At 34.9% G+C, this 22352-nt stretch overlaps 2 protein-coding genes across 5 annotated transcripts in view; both read left to right on the top strand.

Moving 5' to 3' along the window:
- The window catches only part of LOC128092111 (uncharacterized), a 726933-nt gene that overhangs the window by 119931 nt on the left and 584650 nt on the right, over positions 1–22352 (top strand). The gene's annotated exons all lie outside the window — the stretch shown is intronic.
- The window catches only part of PIBF1 (progesterone immunomodulatory binding factor 1), a 135263-nt gene that overhangs the window by 96161 nt on the left and 16750 nt on the right, over positions 1–22352 (top strand). For 3 of the 4 annotated variants that reach the window (XM_052705586.1, XM_052705584.1, XM_052705585.1), the window contains 4 exons: positions 629–719; positions 4417–4519; positions 9542–9672; positions 18235–18319. In XM_052705586.1, coding sequence (XP_052561546.1) covers positions 629–719; positions 4417–4519; positions 9542–9672; positions 18235–18319 — 410 coding nt within the window. The remainder of the gene's footprint in view (positions 1–628; positions 720–4416; positions 4520–9541; positions 9673–18234; positions 18320–22352) is intronic. The other variant, XM_052705587.1, reaches the window with a different exon arrangement.

Raw genomic sequence — 22352 nt, 5'->3', positions numbered from 1 at the left:
GAGAGGCTGGTATGAGGCTGACTAGTTTCTCATTCATTCTAGCCATCCTTGAAGACGGGTACAGTATCTGTTTTCTGCAGACAATAAGAAATACTTGAATGCGACAGTCTTTCAAAAATGATTGAGACACAGTGACATCAGTTTCCTCAGCAACCTTGAATTTGTCTCTTCTGATCCCATGGACTTGCTTATTTCTATTTGTCTTAAACACTACCTGATTTTATCTTCCTCTGCTGCCTCATGAATACACAAAAAATGAATTATTTATGGGAAAAAAATCACCAACCAACTTTTTACTGTAAATTTCTACTACTACTATTTTGTTACCATGCATATGAATATGAAAGGTCACTGAATTTTTATCTTGCTTTTGTATTATTTCTTAATATAAATTGTTTTTTTTAAAGTGAGAAGTCTGCCTGTATCATAACATGAATGTATGGCACTGTGTCAGTGCTAATAGTAAACAAAACTCTTCCACTGAAGCACCAGAGGCTATAGCAGTTCACACCTGAAAATGTAGGTTCTAGGAAAAAAAGGCATATGTGTAACTTAATAAGCTCTTGCATTCTAATTATTTTCTTCCAAGGACACCTTACTAATAGTACCTTTCTGCAATTTTCTGCAGTGGAAAATGAAGTTGAAGCTGAAAGAGTTCTCTTCTCATATGGGTATGGTGCTAATGTTCCTACAACAGCCAAAAGACGACTAAAGCAAAGGTAAACAAGTGCCTTTTCTGAATTTACTCATTCAAGACAAAGTAGTAGATGAAGAGAGATACAGCATGTTTAATCTTAAAAACCTCTTTATGTTAACTAAAATGACTAGTTTCTTAATTACTTAAGAATACAGAAATGGGATGAAGATAACGTACTGTATTTAATACATATCTTTCAGGAAATTAAGAACAGTAAAGTTTAAGAGCATCGTTTTATCTTTACATACACAGCATTTGATTTCAGTTACGTTTTTCAGTTTTCTCTGATACCATTTGATTAATAGATTAAAATAACATGTAGACCAAATAACGTACCTTTTGGTCATAATCATTTTTAAATAATAAATTTATACAACACATTGTCTTTAAGAAATAATGGTGACATTCAAATAGTTCACTGTGTGCATAAAGGCTACAGCTCATTGTGAAGGATAGGGAATGTAGGTTTATCTACAATATTTGACATGATTTATACTATTTTTCAACTGTGACAGCAAAAAAAATACTCTGCAGTTGTTTAAAATATACCCAAATAATATAAAAGGAAAACATAACCTAAGATCAAAATCATGTAATGGTGGGATGATTTAGGCTGAAAGGAACATGTGGAACTTAGTGGAGTCCAGCACCCTGCTCAGAGCAAATTCAATTGCTTAAGACCTTTTCCAATTTAGTAAATGTTGTCAGTATTGTCTATCAGATTCAGACCTGTCGTGTATTGAGTTACATATTGCTGTAAGGATCATGAAGATTTTATGCAGTACTTAAGTTTGGCATAGCTTAATTTGCTCTTTAGCATTTGTATGCCTCATCATACTGTTTCATCAGCCATCATTTTGGAGGTGACCTAGTGTCACTGTCATCACTGCTGAAACTGTGCTCAAATCCAGTGTTTGATCTCTGTAAACATTCAGCAAGTGTCGATTAATGTCAGTGGCTATGATTTTTATTTTTTTTTTTCCTTGTGGAGGAATTTGGTTCCACACCTTTGCTTTATATGCACTCCCACATCAGACTCCATTTTGTCAGACTGCCCCTCTGCTGCCATCTGTTGTGTGGGAACAAAATGGAACTTAATATTGATGGCAGTGTTCTTCTGCCATACCACCATTTGCCTCTGTCGCTGTGAGACAATATAATAAAAAAAAGGTGCGTTGCTTTTGGAGCAGCCCTCTTAAGTAGAATTCTAGAAAAAAGGCAAAGCTGTCTATTCAAGCATGACAGTGTCTATACTTTTTTGCTTTTACTTGCCAGAAACAACTATCTCATGTATTTGCATGTAAGTGCCATACACCCATACTAGTAAATTAAGTATTTCTGGGAACATTCTCGAGCATTGAGATGAAATAGCATGTAGTAGCACACTTTCACAAAACTGAATTCTCAGTGTAGGTTAGCTGCACATGAATGACTTACTAGCAATGGTTGTTGGCCCAAATTAACTCCTCCACTGTGCCTAAAAACTGTTTGGGATTACCACATTCTTGAGTTTAGTTTCTGTTACAGTGGAATAAAAAAATGTCCAGAACTTTATTTTTGGAAATGCCAATTTCTGAGAACTTCTTAAAATTTCAGAAGTTTTCTGAGTTTTCTTTTTTTTTCCTCACCATATTAGGTTCAGTTTAGATTTACACATTCAAGGACCTTTGTCCTTTTTATGTTTTAAATTTAAGCTACTTGAAAAAAAAACAAACCGAAAAGCATACTTAACATAGTTACTTGGGCTTATCTTTAAATCCTTGCACATTCCGATCAAGTTCACTGAACAGTTGTAAGTGGAATAAGTATGATGGGCTACATATGTATAGATGTGACACTTAAGGACATGGGTTAGTGCGTGTGGTTATGATAGGTTGACAGTTGGGCTTGATTATTTTTTTTTTGCAACTTTAATGATTTCTATGATTCTACATTCCCCATGTTGCAATGGGAAGGTATCGCTGTTTCCCCTTGCGCTCCAAGCATTAATGTAAGATGTAAAATGTCTAATGTAAGATCCCTGACTAGATATATTACAGAAGTGTTTGTCTTCTGTTTTTTTGCTAGATGGGATCCTCATGCACATCTCATAACTCGTAAGCTAAAATCAGAAAAACTAGCTTGGGGAAGGCTGTTTTTCTCAGTTAATGTTTATACAGTCTGATACTCTTTCTGGAGGAACTGAGAGAGAACCAACATTCTAGTGAGTGCTATTGCCAATTTCAGGTCATTTGTCTCACAAAAGGTGAAAGAGAATCTGTGTGAGAGTAGGATTGTAACACAGAATATCAAGAAATTAAAATCAACAGTTCTACCAAATCTAGAAGTATGTTCATTTTTACAGAGGGGGAGGTGGTGAATATGACTTCTCAAATTTTCTCAGAAAGAATACATACTGATCTAGCTTTACATCTAACTTTAATCCTCAACTTAAAAACAAATAAAACCTCCCAGTTGGTCAGCTCTAAACCACTTATACTCTTACATCTTCAGCATCATAGTCCAAAGCTTGTTATTTTTTTATTTGTTGACTTAGGTACACATTTTCAGTGTATGGAAGGTATACATTAATTCTAAGATCTGAACTGGAGTGACTCCTCTCTTTTCTTCAATGTAGATGTTTTGGAAAAAAATGGCATGCATTTGACTGAAGCAATAGATTGTTGTATAGAGCTGTTATTTCAGTGGTTAAGGCACGTAAAGGGATAAGTATGTTGATTTGTAGCTAGATTACTTAAATATGGAGGCATACAGTGATACTTTCTTGAGTTGTATATCTTTTTACAGTCAGTTACCAAGCTGCTGAATGCTGCAAAGATGACAGGACTTGTTACAGGATAAATATAAATATCTAAATACAAATTTAGCTATCTGACCATAGGCTTAGGACAGAGACTTTGTATCCAGCCATTGTAATCAATTCTGATTAGTACAGACAGTGAAGTTGAGTACATTTCAGCGCATCCAAGAGTCTGTTTTAGTGGAATATGTTCAGGTTCTCCTGTCTATTGAATAGGGCTAAGTGACTGTAATAACAAATTGAAAGACTGGGTTAGATATAATTCCAAAGCCTCTTTCCAGGTATGTGAAATCTTCCCATTACTGTCTATGGAACTATGCTATTGAATTGATGATGGAGTCTTCTAATATTGGACATGAAATATGCAAGAATTTATTCAACTTACACAGCTGAATAATTCTTTTGTGGATCTATTTTTTTATTTAAAAAATAATAATAATAAAGTGGTAATGACATTTAACTAGCACAGTAGATGTCAGACAAAATGATTTTGTCTGTTTAGAAAATGATCAAGTATTTCATTTTTTGTTGCTTTTCTACAAGATATACGTTGTATGTATTTTTAAAACTGACTTAAGCAGATGGCACTTATGGTGATTCCTTAAAGTAGCTTAAAAAAAGTAAATATTCATGATTAGTTGAAATATCCTGACATGATTATTGCAATTATAAAGTATTTTACAAATAATATAAATAATGACTTTTTAAGAAATATTAATATGGTGTCACTACAGGAATGCTATTTCAGTGCTGTTGAAGTCTGTAATGTTTTCATTGTTAGCTTTGATTATGCATGGTCTCACTGTATAGTTTATGTATTAGTATAAAATTAAGGCAATCAAGTTTTGAAGTACAATTGTGAGAATTTATTTAGCATAGTTTGAAAAAAATCAACTTGAGCTTGTTTTTCTTGGCACAGTGTTCACTTGGCAAGAAGGCTACTGCAGCTAGAAAAGCAAAACTCGTTGCTTGTAAAAGATCTGGAACATCAGAAGGAACAAGTAACACAGATTTCACAAGAGGTAAATTATTGCTAAAAAAAAAAGTGTAGAAACTATAAACATAGTGGAACAGCTGTACATAAAATGGAATATTTTCTAAACACTGTTTATTATCTATTTGATGTTTTTTTTAATAAAAAAAAAGCCTCATAATTAACCAAAACTCCATGGTGAATGTTATGAAAGAAGTTTATATTGTATTTTGAAATGAAGATCAAAAACGGGATTACTTTGTAGGCTAAACAGGAATGTAGACCAGACAGACAACGTTCTGATTTCTGAACAGAAAACCAGCTAGCCAAACTAGTTTGTTCAGTAAATATTTCATTATATTTTACAAAGCTCTGCCCTTAAATCACATTTGAAGATATTTTTCTAAATCCTCTTCTACTTTGAGTCTTTCAAATATACAAATCTAAGGAACGTTTGATATAAGCTGTTAAAAAAAAAAAGTTTAATTTTTTTGAGGTATTATAATGTGTTAAATTTCATAATACATCTGGACGTAATAGCTGAAATTGCATATTACACTGACTTGTCAAATAAACATTGTAAAATGATCATTTTGCAATCTTCCTCAATTAAGCTGAACTAATTTTTTGAAATATTTTTAAGATTATCTTACCAGTTTCTCTTAGCAACCAAGGAACTCTGTCTTGATTTGCTGTCAGGTAGTGCCACCATATGAAATTTCAAGGCTACCTGCTTTGGATATGTGGTAGTTTTTTTTTTTTGTTTTTTTGTTTTTATTTTAACAGTAATTATAAATTAGGATAACTACCCTGGCCTGCATTACAAATGGTGTAGCCAGCAGGAGCAAGAAGGTAATCATCCCCCTGTATTCTGCACTGATGAGGCCACACCTTGAGCACTGTGTTCAGTTTTGGGCCCCTCACTACGAGAAAGACATCAAGGCCCTGGAATGTGTCCAGAGAAGGGCAGTGAAACTGATGAGGGGTCTGGAGCACAGGTCTTCTAAGGAGAGGTTGAGAGCTGGGATTGTTCAGTCTGGAGAAGAAGCTCAGAGGAGACCTCATTGCACTCTACAGCTTCATGTAAGGAGGCTGTGATGAGGAGGGATTTGGCCTCTTCTCCTAGGCAACAAACAGGACCTGAGGAAGTGGCCACAAGTTGTGCCAGAGGAGATTTAGGTTAGACATGAGGAGAAACTTCTTCTCTCAGAGAGTGGTCAGGCACTGGAATGGCTGCCCAGGGAGGTGGTGGAGTCGCCGTCCCTGGCAGTGTTCAAGAGGCGCCTGGATGAGGAGCTATGAGATATGGTTTAGTGCTTGTGGTAGCAATGGTGATGGGAGGACGGTTGGACTTAGATGATCTTGTAGGCCCTTTCCAAACTTGTGATTCTGTGATTCAATGTAAGTACTTCACATACAGATATTGGAATCGTCTGCATGTTTAAAAATACATGTGTACTTACGTGTTTGTTTTTATATAGGTAATCACGTATATCTAATTTAATTTTAATCAAATACATGTCAACAGTGAATGTTTATTTATTTATTTTTAGCTAATACTAGATTTTTTTTTTTTTAATACATTCTTCCAGATACATGTTAGGAATGAGTAAAACATATCTGCCATATGTTCTTGACTTGAAGATTCAGGGGCATTGGTGAATCCAGTGTTATCCTTGATAGTTTTCTTAATCATTAATAAAATCTGTGCTTTATTCTCCATTTAAATGTCTAGCTTCCACTTTTGTAGACTTTTTTCTTACCTGCTGCAGTTTTACATTTGTTTCTAGAGCAGTAATGAAAGATTTAGAATTACAGACTTTCATTCAAATTCCTGCAAAATTCCATTAGAACAACTTCAACCCTTTTTTTTTTTTTTTTAGGAAGAATAGAAGAATTTTCATGGGATGTTATGTAGCCTTTTCTTGATCTTTTATAATGTAATTGTGCATTTTAAATCAGGATATGACTCAGTAATAAATTAAATATCTTACAGATTTTAGCTAATGCACAGCAGCTACTAAGCCTGTTAAGTTCTTACGAGGTTAAATAATAAATCTTTTAAAACTTGCTTTCTATTTAATTCATATTTGGCATTAATGTGTAAATGCTTCATTTTTATTTTTTTAACGTATGATTATTGGATTTTTAGTTTCATATGTATTATTTCAACCATTCTGCTTGCCACTCAATATACATACAGAATTTTTACACTTATTTATGGGCTAGGAAGTAGCTCGCTGTTCTTGTGTACAAACTAACGATCTGACTTTTCAAGCAGAGGACAAAAGCATTACTGAAAATTGTGTTTTCTTCAAAATTATATTCAGTTTTATTGTATCTCTGCAATTGTGGGTTGTGTGTTTCTAGGGTTTATTTGCTGCTTATTAACAGTAATTTGTCTACTAGTATCAACTTTTCCCACAAAACTAACTTCTCTTGTAAATTATCTGTATTTCATATCTTATGCAAGTTGTCGTTATCTTTATGATTTTTATTTCTTAAAATTCAGTTTGCTATTTCTACTGCATCCCCTGAGCTAGGATGACTTTTTACTTGATGGTACCTGCTTTATTTATTGATTGTTTCAGAGACCAAACCAATCTACATCAAGCTCAGGTAGTCCATTATTCTTTTCATTGGCAGTTAGTTAAGACATCTACGTGGAATCTAGAACACAGATTGAATGTTGATGACAAAAATGATTGGACCAACTTTTGTTTTGAACTCAGATTAAGTATTGGGATTGTTCTGTAGTAGTTATGATACAAACTTTCTAAAACTATATGAAAGGAGGGAGATTATGAAAACTACAGTAAGTGTTCTTTGTAAGATTCTTTTTATGGAGTATCCTCAAAGAAGTATTGCTAAGTTCTTATAGAAAGGGAGCTATATAGAAAAGCTTTTGTGTTGATCTCCTCAAAAAGTTTCATGTAACCAAGAAGAAAATACACACTCCTCCTTAGATTCATTCATTTGATGGAACTATGCTAAGCAGCGTGCTTGCTTGGAAGTTGGAACCCAATGTAAAAGTTCAGCTGCTGAAGAAAACTAATCAGTTGATCCCATTATACCATTTCAGGCTTTATTTTACTGTATGGGGTCTTCAAGTCTCAGATCCTAAAAGACTGAATATGTAAGAATCTTGTACGTTAAGGTAGAAATCAGAGTTGCTTACAAAAAAAATAATGCTTTTTACTCAAGGATAATGGTTAATTCATATACATATGTATGTATAAGTAAAAATTTATCCAATACATGCATTTGGTGCTTAATGTATTCCAGTTTAATGATGATGATCTCTTCGAAGTGCATAGAATAAAAATAGCAAAACACCATGATGGAAAGGGACAGCCTTTTTTTTACTAAATGTGATACATTCTAGCTAGTAAAATTAGCAAAAGAACCAATGAGTTTAGCAGCATCAAAACAAGCTTGCAAGACTTGTTATTTCCCACCAAAGTACTTGAAAATACTGAGGAACTTCACACCAAGCAGCTTTTGAAGTTTTTTAGGTTATCTGGAATGTGACTGTCTGAACAAGAAATGTTGGATTTTGTTTCTTCTTTAAAGGCAGTCCTAGGGTTTTATGCTGAAATTTTAGGCCAGCCTGGAGATTGATATTCCATGTCTCAAAATTATCTCTTTGTCATGTAAAGACTCCTTCTGTTGTCTTCCCGATATAGATCTTTTTTGATACCTTCCACTCTCAGAAACCTAATAGCTTAATTTATTTTGTTGTTGATTATCAATTTACTGAAGGTAATTTATTTCATCAAAAAGATGATCGCCTTTTATTTTTAATTCTCTGCAGACTAGAGTAACTTCCCTAAATAATGTATTTAAGTAATACTTAAAGATTTATATGACTTTTAAGATGTGCAGTGCTACTTTCTCTCTTTCCACTTTTTTAAAATGTGAAGTTAACTCCCCTTTTAGCAAGGTCACAAAGATGAATGATGACAGTTTTGTCTAAATGTCTTTTTTTAGTAAATACAAACCATTGGATTATAAGTTCTTTGCACATTTGACTAAGAGAACAGAAGAAAAACTGCAATAAAATATAAGGGAATCAGAGGAAGAAAGTAAAGAACTCAGGCAACAGCCTCATGTTTTGAAAATGGGGACTGAGAGAAAAATCTGACCTTAAAGTCCTGAAATTACTCCTTAGGCTAGTTTAATAGGATGGTGGGGGTTTTTTGTTGTTATTGTAGGGTCTTTTTTTCCTGCTTGCTTGGAACAACGATTTGGCAAATGCAGATTGTTTATCTATTCAGAAATTTTTAATTAATTGAAGAAATACATTGGAAATGGTTAAGCTTCCCATTAGGCATGTTCACATCAAAATTTAAAAAAATTGGTATATTTTCTTTTAAATCTAGTTGATGTTCTTGACTTGTGCGTATTCCAGCAGATTAAACTGCTAAATCTTGACGTTTGAACTTAATTATCTATTAGTAAATTAGTAATTTAGTAAATTACGAATTCTGTATTTAGTGAATTATGTTGTTATATGGTTTGTAACAGCATAAGCTAATATTTGGTTTTTATTCCTAGTGATCTTTATTTGTGTAGGATGTAAGACTAGGAAGGCTTTGTTTCCTACGTTATAGGAATGAGAAGTCTTTTAAACTACTCCGTTAAACATCCTATTGGATGTTTCTATACAGTTATCGATAAAAGAAAATGGGACTTCTCTTCCATTATTACTGCATTTTTATTTAGATTCAATTCCATTCCAAATGTCACATGTGGTCAGTAAGGTGAACAAACAGAGGCTTTGTTTATTCTCATTTTTTTCTTCCATCAGTGAAAGCTGTTAAATTAAAACTCTTGAAAATGCACATTAGGAGAATATAGATAGTGGTAGCATGATTGTAGTGAAAATATAGAAAAATTAGAATACAAGGAAGAAGGTAATTTACTAGATACTAATTTGGAGATAGATTGTGGCATTTTTTGAGAGAATGGGTTTGGTTTTTATATTACTATGCAACTGGTAATAATTGTGATTCAGTAATAAGTTACTGTCCTTATTAGTAAAAAAATTAGTAATTTTTTTCTTTGTCAGCTTGACAGAGCAAATTCTTTATTGAGTCAAGTACAACAGCCATACAAATACCTCATTGAAACTGTGCAACAGAGAGATTCTCAAATAAGTGTACAGAAGGAACACATTGCAGAACTTGAAAAAGATGTCAGGTAATGAAATTTGCTGTTCATTTATTTTAAACTGAAAGTAAAACCATTTCTGTATGTTTCATTAGAAAACTGTTTTATTGTGAGTAAAGTAGCAGATATAGACATTCCATCACTGACTAAGTCCAGCCGCTTAGATGGAGAAGACCCTTAAGACCACCAACCTAATGCTACCAAGTTCACCACTAAATCATGTCCTTAAGCACCGTGTCCACAACTTCCTTTAATATTTCCAGGGATGACGACTCCAGACTGTTCCAATGCTTAACCACCCTTTATTTTATTAACTTTTCCTAATATCCAATCTAAACTTCACCTAGTTCAACTTGAGGCTGTTTCATACCAAATCTATTCAGAATATTAGGATGGTTTGGAATAGGGTTTTCTAAGCCTTTAGGAAGAATACCTAAAAATTCTTTTATCCAAATAAATCTATACACAAACACATTTATAAATGAAGTCTTCACTCATAGTCTCTCTCAAGGTATCTTTTGCTGGCTTATTATTAATAGATCATTTATTTTTCTTTCAGAAAACAAGTGTTGATATATTACAATATATGATATGTAAATTGTCCTTTTCCAGAAGATGAAAAATCACAGTAATAACTACATATGTAAGGTCTTATCTTCCATTTGTGAATAAAATAAAGAATTAGTCAACAACAAATAAAATTTTCAGGTAGAGGTGTGTCTCGCTCCAATTTATAGGTGGGAGATGAGGTTCTTTTAATATCTGTATACTCGGCGTGAGATTAAGAAATAACGGTTCATATGTTAGTCCATCCAGTTTATTACAAATCCTAATCAAGGAGACGGGGAAGGGAAGGAGGGCGATAGAAAAGATAGGAAAGAAGCAAGAATTGTGTAAAGCGGGGATACTCACCACCAGGATCCAGCAGCGTCCCGTTTCAAGACGTTTCGAAGGTCCGAGGCAGAAGCAGCGGGAGATGGGGGGGAGGGAGGGGTAGCAGCAGCGTGGCCGGACTTGGGCAGCAAGCAGGTAGCAGCAGGCAGCCGCAGAGCCAATGCGGGAGGAAGCAGCTCAGGCAGCAGGCCCAGGAGAGTTCATCAACATGCAACAATTCCGTAGTGTGACGAATCCGATGGCAGACCTCTTCTACTTCAGCATGTAGGCATCACTTCTTGAGGAATCTGTTGTCAGAAATCCTGTTCTTCAGGAACCTGTTGCCAGAAAACCTATCCTCATGGTTTTCGATTCCTCTTTAATCCAACTTGTTCTGCCTACGGGACAAGATGGGCCTTGAGCAAGAGTCATTGAGTACCCCCTGGGATGGCCATCATCCTGAGATAAGTGCAAACAAAAGAGCACTTCACAGCTATTTAGCTGCAGCTCATCTCTCTCTCCTTACCCCTGGCCTTGTCCATCTGTGTCTCCCAGACAAAGGATTTCTCAGCCCCTGCACAGAACTTGCCTGGACTTGAACAAGTCCGTCTGTGTCTCCAGCAAGCTTTGAGACACCGATGTTAACAGAACAATATCTTACAAGGTGACCTGAAAACTTTTTTTTAACTATTCATGTAGTTATCCAAAAGTCTGTCAGTAGCTGGGAGGGAAAAGAAAATGCATGTATTTGAGTATTTTTCAGTTTTAGATTTCTTTAAATGAAGTCTTCATATTTGCTTAATAGTAGATTGATCAGTTTTCTGAAAGTGTCTGTTTTGTGCCATTAAGACATAAGAACTTGCATTATCATCATTGATTCTCTTAAGCTTTTACGGTTTGTCACAAATGCTGCCCAGATATTGTTCCTAAATTTAGCCTACAAATTTAGGCATTTAAATTAGGAACTTGGCCATGTCAGGTTTTCTTAGTAGCTCACAGAGGAAGTAATTCAGATTTTGGATGGAGTGAGCCTTTTGTGAGAGATGCTTGTTAATCTTCATTAGCTATAGAGGGAATTTTTGGCTTCTTAAAGAAAATATATCCATACCACATAGTGAGTAAATAGACAAGCAGTACTCTACTGTGGTGAGCCAAGGTATGCTCACCACAACTCAGTCTTTCCTTGAATGAAATTATAGCCTGACAAGAAACTATTTTCACCATCAATGGTTTTGTAGCAGAAAGGTGACACTTCACACTTAGATGTTTTGGTAAGAAGTTTTTTTCCCATAGTTTCCATTTTTTTCTTTAAAACAGAAATATCTGATATTCTCATGTCACAGTTTTATCTTTGCCATAATTTCATTGTCCAGTGAAATTACTAGAAACATCTGTGTTGTTTGGGGTTTTTTTTGTACATTTAAACCAAATGTCCTAAATTGTTAGCTGAGAAATCATAATCTGATATAAAATTGATAATACTGATCACAGGCTTTCCCGTACCTCTAACTGGCATAAAAGATAGAGGAAGAGAGAAATACTACATTCCAGCAATCAATTATCATGACAGTAGCCTTTTGAAACTACTGATGACAGATTTAAAATATCACTTTGGTTACTTCAGATTATTTTGCAGAATGCTGTCTCTCAGCTCTCACAGAACTTAATCTGAATATTTTTAAAGTAAATTAATGATAAACCCTACAAAATATGTACCAGGTAGACCTCTGATGAATTAAAAGATTTAGACCATTACTCACATCAATCTTACTTAGTCTGTTAAACATAATTTTATTGGTTTGTCTGTGGAATATTTTTGAAAGAGTGAGTTCAGAGAATTAATGCTGCTCAGGAAGGACCTAAATTCTACAGATAATGTTGGTGCTATTAGAAAAGCAAATAGTGCAAAAACTAAATATTAATTATGAAACCTGGCTTCTCTGTATCTCAGAACTCAGTCAGAAGTAGATATTTATAAATCCATTTCAGCATGAAATTTCAGGTTGTTCTAAGAAAGCGTGATTTCTGATATCAGTTTTTTCCTCAAGAGGAGTGGGACATTCGGGCAGATCCTTTAGTTATGACTCTTGAGAAGTCCTGCAGGTCCATCCAAGTTTCCTTCTGTGATCTCTGTAGTTCACTTGAACCGCAGTAGCGTTGTGCCCATATCCATAAGCCAAATTCTTGAGCCAAAGCCGTCTTTCACAACCCCTGTATCTAAATTTCTTCCTTACATGGGAAATATTGTGTAATTATTTAAATAGTGTGCAAGGTTGTTTGTGTCAATAGTTGGTAAGTTGAAAAGAGAGGGTCAAAATATGTACCAAACTGAATCAAAGCCTGAAAGTAGTCAATAGTTGTGTGCTTAACTGCTTAAGCACTGCTTGATATCATGTGTGAGTTGATTACCATTCAAAGATGAGAGATTACTGAGGGACAGTCAAAACCCTGTAAAATGTTGCCCATCTATATCTCCATTACCACTCTCTTCCCCATCTGCCACTGAATTCTTCTGGGCAGGACACTGACTCTGTGCTGGCATTCTGCAGTGGAGCTGAGGTGTGACTGGGAGGAGGCCACCTTGTATACTTGTGAACCGCATACCTGCAGAAATTCTCAGGTCTTGAATGACAAGGCGTCTACAGGATGAATTTATAGATCCACGTATTTCAAAATACTCTATAAAGTAACCTCTTATTTGTTAGCTCAAATAGCACTTATTAATAAAAGTAAATAGTGATGGTTAGTAAGAGCAGTTGTGTGTATGTGGATGACTCTTTCATATAATAAAGAAAGCTCTCTAGCATGCAGTTCTTTAACCAGAAATGAAAACACTACATTTAGCTCTCCTTTTGAAAAGAAATGCCTTGTAACTATGTCATGCTGTGGGCAAACAAGACTGTGAATTTCATTCTTGTGTGTGTAGTGAAGTAATTGTAGTTTTGGTACATAGTTTTGTGCTGAAACAGCTAGGTATATAAATAACTGGAGACATTACACAAGACTTCATTCATAAAGAGAGTATTTATTTTAAATTTACTCAAATTTCTCCATACCAATGGTTGATTTTAAAAGTGGTTTGCTGATCCAAAAGCACTCCTCAAAAGCCTAACTGTGTGGCAAAACCAGAAGCAGTACAAGGATTTTGCTAAGAAGTTCTGCGTTTTGGGTTCCCTAATCGCGTTCCAAACATTATAAATTCAGCATACAGTGTTAGTTGACTTTTTCCCATCATAGAATGAGCAATGAGCTTTTTGTGAGAATGTTACCGTTCTGTTAACTGTGCATCATCTATCCAAACAGTAAAGTAAGCTACTTGTGAAACAACAGTTATGCAACTGTTTCTTTTTTCTACAAATGTATGTTTACTGACTCTTATTACAATTTATATAAGTACAACTTATATATATATATATATATATATAGCTGGATTTTTTTTGTTTACTAACTACTTAAAAAAGAAATCCTTTTTCAATTTGGACACTACACAGACTAGAGTTCTTAAGCCACCTGAAGTAATCCAGTTGAAATCATCAAACAGCAGACTTCTAAATGTCTTCAAAAATTTGATCTGTGGTTATTGTGCTGTGGCTGCATAATGAGAGCTCAGAAATTTTTCATATATTCTCTAAATAACTTTTATTTAAGAACTTTTTTATATCTAACTGCATGAATTTTAAAAACTACTTCAAGGTTCAAAACTCGCTGCCTGCTCTGAGCTCATCATCATTTGTAGAGAAGGGGCATACATTATAGATTTAGTTTTGTGTACAAAGCCATCTTATATACTATTTTTTAATTTGATTTTTTTTTTTTTTGTATTTGCATATGATAATAAGATGCAAAGAAATAATCCAAGATTGAACTTAAATTTTCATCTTCATTGTACTGTAACTTGAAAGTAACAAACATGAAGGTACAATCCTTATTTCATAAACGTTTGGGATCTACAGTTCTACAGAAAAGGAACCTACTTTTTGTCAAACTGAATAGAAGCAATAATAAAAACCAGCAATATTAAAACAGTGTTTATTTAGTGTGTTCAGCACAAACATATTATTCAGAACATTTAATAATAGAAACTTCTGAGTATGCCAATAGCTGATATTCTTAGACCAGAGATTTAAAAGATGTTTTAATTGCCCAAATTTAAATTTAATGCTTTAAAATCTGAGACTAGGAAATGTTAGTCTTCTTTTTCCGGAAAAAAAAACACATTACCTTATTCTTATGGTAATTCAAATTACCATATTCTTATGATATCCACGCTAAATGGCCTGTGGATCACAAGGAAAGCAAACCAAAACAAGGCAATAGTTGCAGTGTGCCATGTGTAGGTATGAGACAAGCGTATTCCATATTTCTCATGCCTGAATTCATATCTGACGAGGTCTTGAAGGTGTAGTGGAATGCAAGTGCATGCCCTTGTAGACGTTCTCTTTTCTTCTTCAAGCCTAAGCACGCAGAAGAAGCATGAGCTCCCCTGCCGTAACTTGAGGACATTCCCTCTAGTCCTGTCACTGTTAGAAGAGGCTGACGGCCACACAACCACAGCTTCCTTTCAGAGCTGTAGAAAGCGTTAAGATCCACTCTTCTCCTCTAGACTAAACATCCCCATCTCCTTCAGCCACTTCCCATAAGACCTGTGCTCCAGAGCCCTCACATCTTCAGTGCCCTTCTCTGGACACTCTACAGAGCTTCAGTGTCTTTCTTGTAGTGAGAGGTCCAAAACTGCGCACAGTACTCAAGATGTAGACTCACCAAGCTGAGCACAGAGGGAGAGTTGCCTCCCTATTCTTGCTGGCAAAGCTATTTCTGGTACTAAGATGCCATTGGCTTTCTTGGCCACCTGGGCACACTGCTGGCTCACGTTTAGCCATGTGTTGACCGACACTCCTAGGTCCATTTCTTCCTCACAGTTTTACAGCCACCCCATCCCAAGCCTGTAGCATTGACTAGGGCCAAAGCTCCAGCCAAAGTGTAGGACCCAGCACTGGGTCTTACTGAACTTCATCCCATAGGCCTCAGCCCTGAGACCCAGCCTGTCCAGATCTCTCTGTAGGGCCTTCCTACCCCTGAGCAGATTGACATTTCCTGCCAACTTAGTGTCAACTGCCAACTTACTGAAGGTGCACTCAATGCTCCCATCCAGGTCGTCAGTAAAGATATTGGAGAGGACAGGCCCCAGCACCGACCCTTGGGAACATCCCTTGTGGCCTGTAGCCAGCTGGATTTAACTCCATTCACCAGTACTCCTGGGTCCAGTCCTCCAGCCAGTTCTTTACTCAACAAAGAGAAGCTATGGGCTGCCAGCTTCTCCAGCCGTATTCTGTGGGAGACAGTGTTAAAGGCTTTGTTGAAGCCTAAGTAGACTACATCAACAGCCTTTCCATCTTCCACCAGGTAGGTCACCCAGTTACAAAAAAAGATCTGATTGGTCAAGGACCTGCCTGTCATTAATCCAGATTAGTAGAATGATCTTTTTGCAAAGTCACAATTTTTCTACCCACATGGTTAGGGATAGAAAAGGCTGTCCTTTGAACAGCAGGTTTCACTTAAGTCATCTGAAATGAACTTTAAAGGAACTGCTGTCTGCTTTCTTACACCACAAATTAAAACTGGATTAGTTTAAACTGCTTGTTGATGGACATGTCAGATGGCTTAAAGTTAGAACCTCATTGACCTCTTATATCCAAGATACTTGTTAGAACATTTTCTTTACAGGGACTGAAATTATCTTCTTCCCCAAAGTGAACTTTCAGGAAGTTTTATGTGGTCATTATAGGCGTGAATTTATTAACATGTTAATTGTATATATGCCTCTTTTGCAGTACTCTTGCAGAAGTGTATGAATTATTCCCTTCTGACAGCAATGATGAAAAAGCATAATTCTTGCAGAACTACTAAATCTGAAGTGTATTTTGGTAATTCTGCATTCATAGCATTTTTACATACAACAGAAAACACTTAAAGTGCTACTGAATGATATAGCAGAGTAATTCCTGTATTTTATCATAAACAAAGAAAATCAAAATAATGCTGAGAGTGCTCCACATGGGTTGGTTTTGTCATTCTTTCAGAAAATACAACTGGTATAACTAGAATAGGTTTTACTCTGTGGATGAAATTAAACCTTGAACATGAATTTCTGGTTAGTCATGAACACTTTCGTATGTGCTTATTCAGTACACTATTTAAGTCGTACAGGAACTTTTCGTTATTGCTTCTCTAATAAGTTTGTGAGTCATTGTCTAAAATAATTGGTTTCTGCTCTGAGAAAATCCAAGAAAAACTTTTGCATCAGTAAATTACAACAAATTAACCCAAGAAAAAACAGTACAGCAATTTTATTATGATTAAAAATGTCATAGAAAATACAACTCTTGAAAATAGTATAATATCCTTGTAGTTTTTCATAAATTTTACTATTGCCCTTTTAAGTAACTGAGCAAGGCAGCTAAGCAATCTGATCATAGTAAGCAAAATTTCAGAGTATTGATAAATGCCAGAAGAAATTGACAGCCGAAGTCTCCAATACAAATCTTGTAAGAAAATTCCAGAAAATGTCTGGAACAGAGAATGATGTTTACTTGAAACGAGCAGATGTTACGCATACAACTAAAGAAAATGTTGATTTATTTTGCTGATAATTTCTAGATCAAATATTGGGAATACTAAATAATTGTGTTTGCAATATACATAATTGCTCCACTCAATTTCTAAAATTTTAATACATTTGCTTTTGAACTCATAATCTGATTCAGTACTGTATGTTTTCATTCCATATGCAGAGTTGAATTTTGCATAGCTGCTGATGTATATTGCAGTTTATATTGCAGAACCTATTTAGTTAAGTCACAGTAATGGTACAACATTGTTCTACTAAGAAAAATTCCGTCTATTTTAAGAAAATAGATTATGTCCAGACATTATGTATGCGTTAGTGTGAAGTTTATTATTGGAAACTGTTGTTTGAGATAATTGTGGAAATATATTTAGCTATATTAGGTGAATTGCTACCTAGAATCAGAATGTGTACACAAAATAAAATGTTCAGATTACATAATTGTTTAAAAAAGGACAATTAAAGCTAAATTTGATATTGCATGTATTTATGCTAAAATAGTTTTCGCGCTGTTCATAAGAAAGACTTGATTCTTTTGAGTCTCTTGTCATATCAAATAAAAAAACACATTTGAAATTTCTGCTGAAACTACAGAGCTGAAAGTGGAAGCTGCATCTTGATATTTCTTGTATTTATTTTCGGAATTTTAAATACAGTAATGTCAAAAAAGGTGATTTTTGAAAGGGTGATGTCTGCTGTACTAGTGATGTAGGTAGAAAAAGGAATTTTGATATTGAAATCAGAGGTACAACAAACCTTGCATAGCTTTTGAAATGAACTCCTTTTGCTAAGAATAAACCAATAGATAATAATAGAAGGTTCTGATAATTTTTAAATTACCCTTCAGAGAATTAAAAAAAAATTGAATAGAATTACTTGACTGAATAAGATTTTGTATACATGGCTGCATTTAGGTCCTTTTATAAAAATTCCTGTGCTTAAAGACAGAGCAGGATCATCTGATACAATTACTTGAGCAGATTTTCATTGTTGCCAATATTTAGCTTTAGAAAATGCATGTTTCAACCTGAATACAAGATTAAAAGAGATTATCTGTTGCTATTACTGTATTTCCTATCCTCTTTTTTTGCCAGTCTTTTAAATAAAGAAAAGACAGCTTTGCTGCGTGTCAAGAATCAAATGGCAGCAGATTTGGAGAGACTTCTAAATCATCGTGAGGTAATCTTTCTGTTTTAGCATAACTAACATAAAGTCTATTTTCTCTCTCCTTAGCCTTAAACCATAGGAAAAAATGTTTAGGTTTGATTTTTTTATTTCTTTTCTTTTCCTGTGTCGTTCTGAGAAACACACGTGATGATATCTGTCAGGCACCATGGAGAACCTGAACATAGATGTCTTGATGTACAACAGTTTGCTAAACAGGCTGACCATGAGCCAGTAGTGAGCCCTTGTGGGCAAGAAGGCCAGAGGTGTCTGGGCTATCCTGGTATCCATTAACAAAGTGTTGCCAGCAGGTGGAGGGAGGTGATCTGCCCCCTCTACTCTGCCCTGGTGAGGTCACATCTGGAGTACTAAATCCAATTCTGGGTTCTCCGGACAGGGAACTATTGGAGAAAGTCAGGATGAGGAAAGGAAACGAGATGGCAATCACTTAGGTTTCATCCAGAATCATATTTCTGTATAAACACACCTGAGTTTCATCCAAGCAAGAAGTCAGAGTGCTTCTGGAAGAAGAGTGCTTCACATCTAGAAGTGTGCAAAATCTTGTATTTCAGGAGTCAACACATTATATGGAGATTTCCAAAAGGCTTTTGTAAAGATCTTGCATTTAACAATATTGAGAGACTAATCTACTGTGGAGTAAGGGAGAAAATCCTTCTGTAAATTAAATGTCTGTAAAAGAGGATAGAAATAAATGAAATTTACCTATGGAATTCCAAATTTTTCCAGAACAAATCTGGAAAAGCGTGAATAGTAATATGGAAGGTTTGCTGAAGCTAGAGAATAGTGAAGATATAAAAACAAAAGCTGACAGTGAGGAGTGATTAAATGCTCTCCCAGAGTTACTGAATGTTTTGGCAAAGATTTGCAAAACGAGAAAACATTAACGAATCAAAAATTATGAATGTGAGAAAAAGCAAGACAAACTACTTACACAAGGTAATGGAACCTAAATAACCTCTTACTGGTTCAGAATGGTCATCTTGAAGTCGTTATATCAATAGACTGAGAAGATGGGGAGATGCCTTTCAAGGAACTTGCAATTCTCCTAAAGTATCCTTGTCACTCATTCTGATACCATTATTTCTACAGAAACCGGACTATTCACATCCCTCTTGAAGTCTTCTCACTACACCTCCAAAATTCTTTACCCCATCTTCTTTCACTGCTGTTGCCCCAAACTCTCTTCTTAGATTTTTACGGCAGAACTCATTTTTTGAACTGATCCAACACAGTTTGTCTGTGCTAACCAGTTAGAAAACCATTTTTATTAGAATAAAACTGAAATAATTTCACTGACAGCTGAGACTAAGTGAGCCTTGACTTAAGCTAAAACTACTGTCATTTTCCTGAGATCAGATCTCAGATTCGAATCCCCTTAAATTGAAGTAAAAAGAACAAGAGTTCTTAATGTGTTTACTTTCTTTGCTGAATCACACTGGGTGGTCATCTGATGCAATATCCTCCTAGAATAGTTTTCACATTTAACTTTCAGAATTGTCATGCTTCTGAAGTTCGGTGTACAGCGATTAAAATAGTGTTGTTACAGAAGAGAGTAATTGAGCGTGCTTCCCCAGAGTAATTTTCAGGTGTCATTAACATAGTGGGATCATCAGTTGGTACATCAAAAGTGATCATTTGATAGTTCTTATTTCTAATGTCTTTATCTACATCATATAATTAAATTTCAATATCAGGACTGAGTATTAACACACATAGAATCATAGAATGGCTTGTACACAATAGGACAACTTAGTTTACAAAGAGTTAGTCTTCAAGTAAATTTCTCTGCCATCTTAATAAAGAAAGCTATATAAAATATGCAGCAATATCATAATTTCATGATTTCATTTAGGCGGGCTATTTTTAAATGTAAGTAATATGCAGTGTTTATATCCTTAATTTATGTATTTTGAAAAGATATGAATGACGGTGATAAGTGTTCACTGTATTCTGTTACGTAATATGATCACTATCAGTCTTGTTTAATCATTGTGCATATAAAACTGTCAATTCATGTTAGGAATTACCCTTTTACCCTTGTTTTCAAGTTAGAACAGTAGAATTCTTGAATAGATAAACCTAAGATATTCATAGTTAATATAAACTAATGTTTTAAGTACACTGAAAGTACAAGCACCAGTGTCAATGCTGTCTTTCCATGTTTCAGTAAGTATACACTTCTGATATAAGGTATTCCAGCCTGTGTGGTCTCAGATTGCATTAACTCATTTTTTAATGAAATGTTAAGAGTTTGAGGCTGGGTGGGTGGGTTTTTTGTTTTTTTGTTGTTGTCATTTTTCATTTTTATCTCCTTGTGATATCAGCTGGATTCATACCCTTTGATTTTGAAGTAACTATAGCATTTTGCATACTTTTTACATAAAGGTTTTATATTTACGGTTAATCTTACTTCCTTTATCATTTATTTTAATCTTGGAAGAAAGAAGTTTAATACTGAACTCTAAATGTTGGAAGAATTCATATTATTCTTTTATTACATAAAAGAATGTATTTCATATAATAAAACAGCTCATTATTTCAAATTATGGAGACTAAGGTAATCTGATGTTGAATATTACATTTGCTCTGAGAAATTGAAATGAAAAGTTGTCATTTGATTTGGTACTTTCTTAAAAAGTATGGCCACCCATTCAGGAGAAAAACAGAAGCTGCTTTTATGTTTGCTGTTTTCAGTTGTTTCTTGGCCTTCTGTTTCCTTTTTTTCATTAATCAATTAGTAAATGAATTTTGAAAACCTTTTAATCTAGCTTCTCATGTAAATCATTGAGAATATGCTGGTACATTCACAATTTCTGTGGATTTCTTCTTTATATGGATAAATGCAAACTATTACTTCAGAGCAGGTTTGGTATCTGGATTCATGCTGAGATTATGTTCTTAAAGGCTCATAATATGGCCTTCACATTGCAGCTGTCCTCTTTGAGCTATCAGAAGAAAATGTGATGCCATTCATAAGTCCCTGAATGCATGATAGCAAGTACAATTGGTACAGTCAAGTTTTTCACATGATTTCATGCTAAGAAATTTTACATTTTATCAGGGTAACCAATAAGGTTTGTAATTGTTTTTCCAGATCCAACAGAAGAGCATAAAACATTGTTCAGAGAGACAGTGGAGTTTCCCATTAATAGCCTCTACTAAAATGTATTTCTTTTTTTAGAAGGATATAACAATTCCAAACTTTTTTGTGTTACTATTTGTACTTTGCATTATTTTTTTAATCAGCATAAACTTTATCTTTCACCATGGCTAACCAAACCACACACATAAAAACTTGAACCTTGATTTATCCAACTGTGCCTTTAGCTTTATACCTGCAAAGGTGGACCTTTCTTGCCCTAATGTCTTTGTGTAGTCAGAGTGGTGCAAAAAGGAAGGATTTTCCTTCAGAAATAATCAGGATGAAATTACACATTAGGCCTGATTTGACCTGATATCTATAACACTGCCTTCCTGCTTTGCTTATGCCTTCTTCTCTGTCCTCATCTCGCACCAGCTTTGGCACTTCTCTAATAGTGCACTGGAACCACTCATATCACTGAACAGAAGTGTAGCCTAGACTACAATGAGAAAGTTTATTGAATTGTTATCTGGTAGTTCAGCAGTTTGAAGAACCTTTTAAAAATATATGTCAGTATTTCTTACCTGGGGGAGAGGGTGACAGGCATTTGTGTCTAGAACTGCAGAGCAAAGCACACAAAGCTTCTGTGCTTTTCTTTGTATCCAAACCTTATCCTTTCCTGCAGGCAGCATTGATCTGTAACTTACAGGCACTAAAGTGCAGTATCTGTGAAGTGCTAAAGTTAAGTGAGATGAATCCACTAAATCTTTCCAGATGAAGCTTTTGATCTGTGATTCTCTTTATTTTCCTTCTCTTTTAATAATCAAACTTTGACTAAAAGAAATATTTACCATGAGCTCTGTGATCCTGGCACTTCCATTGTCTTTCATGGTCAATGCAGTTGTTGGTATTTTGAAACATCAGAAGTGTAATTTTAGACTTTAT

Source organism: Tympanuchus pallidicinctus, unplaced genomic scaffold (genome assembly GCF_026119805.1).
Source record: "Tympanuchus pallidicinctus isolate F22 unplaced genomic scaffold, pur_lepc_1.0 scaffold6, whole genome shotgun sequence".
NCBI classification, from domain to species: Eukaryota; Metazoa; Chordata; class Aves; order Galliformes; family Phasianidae; genus Tympanuchus; species Tympanuchus pallidicinctus.
This window is presented reverse-complemented; position numbering and strand designations above follow the sequence as displayed.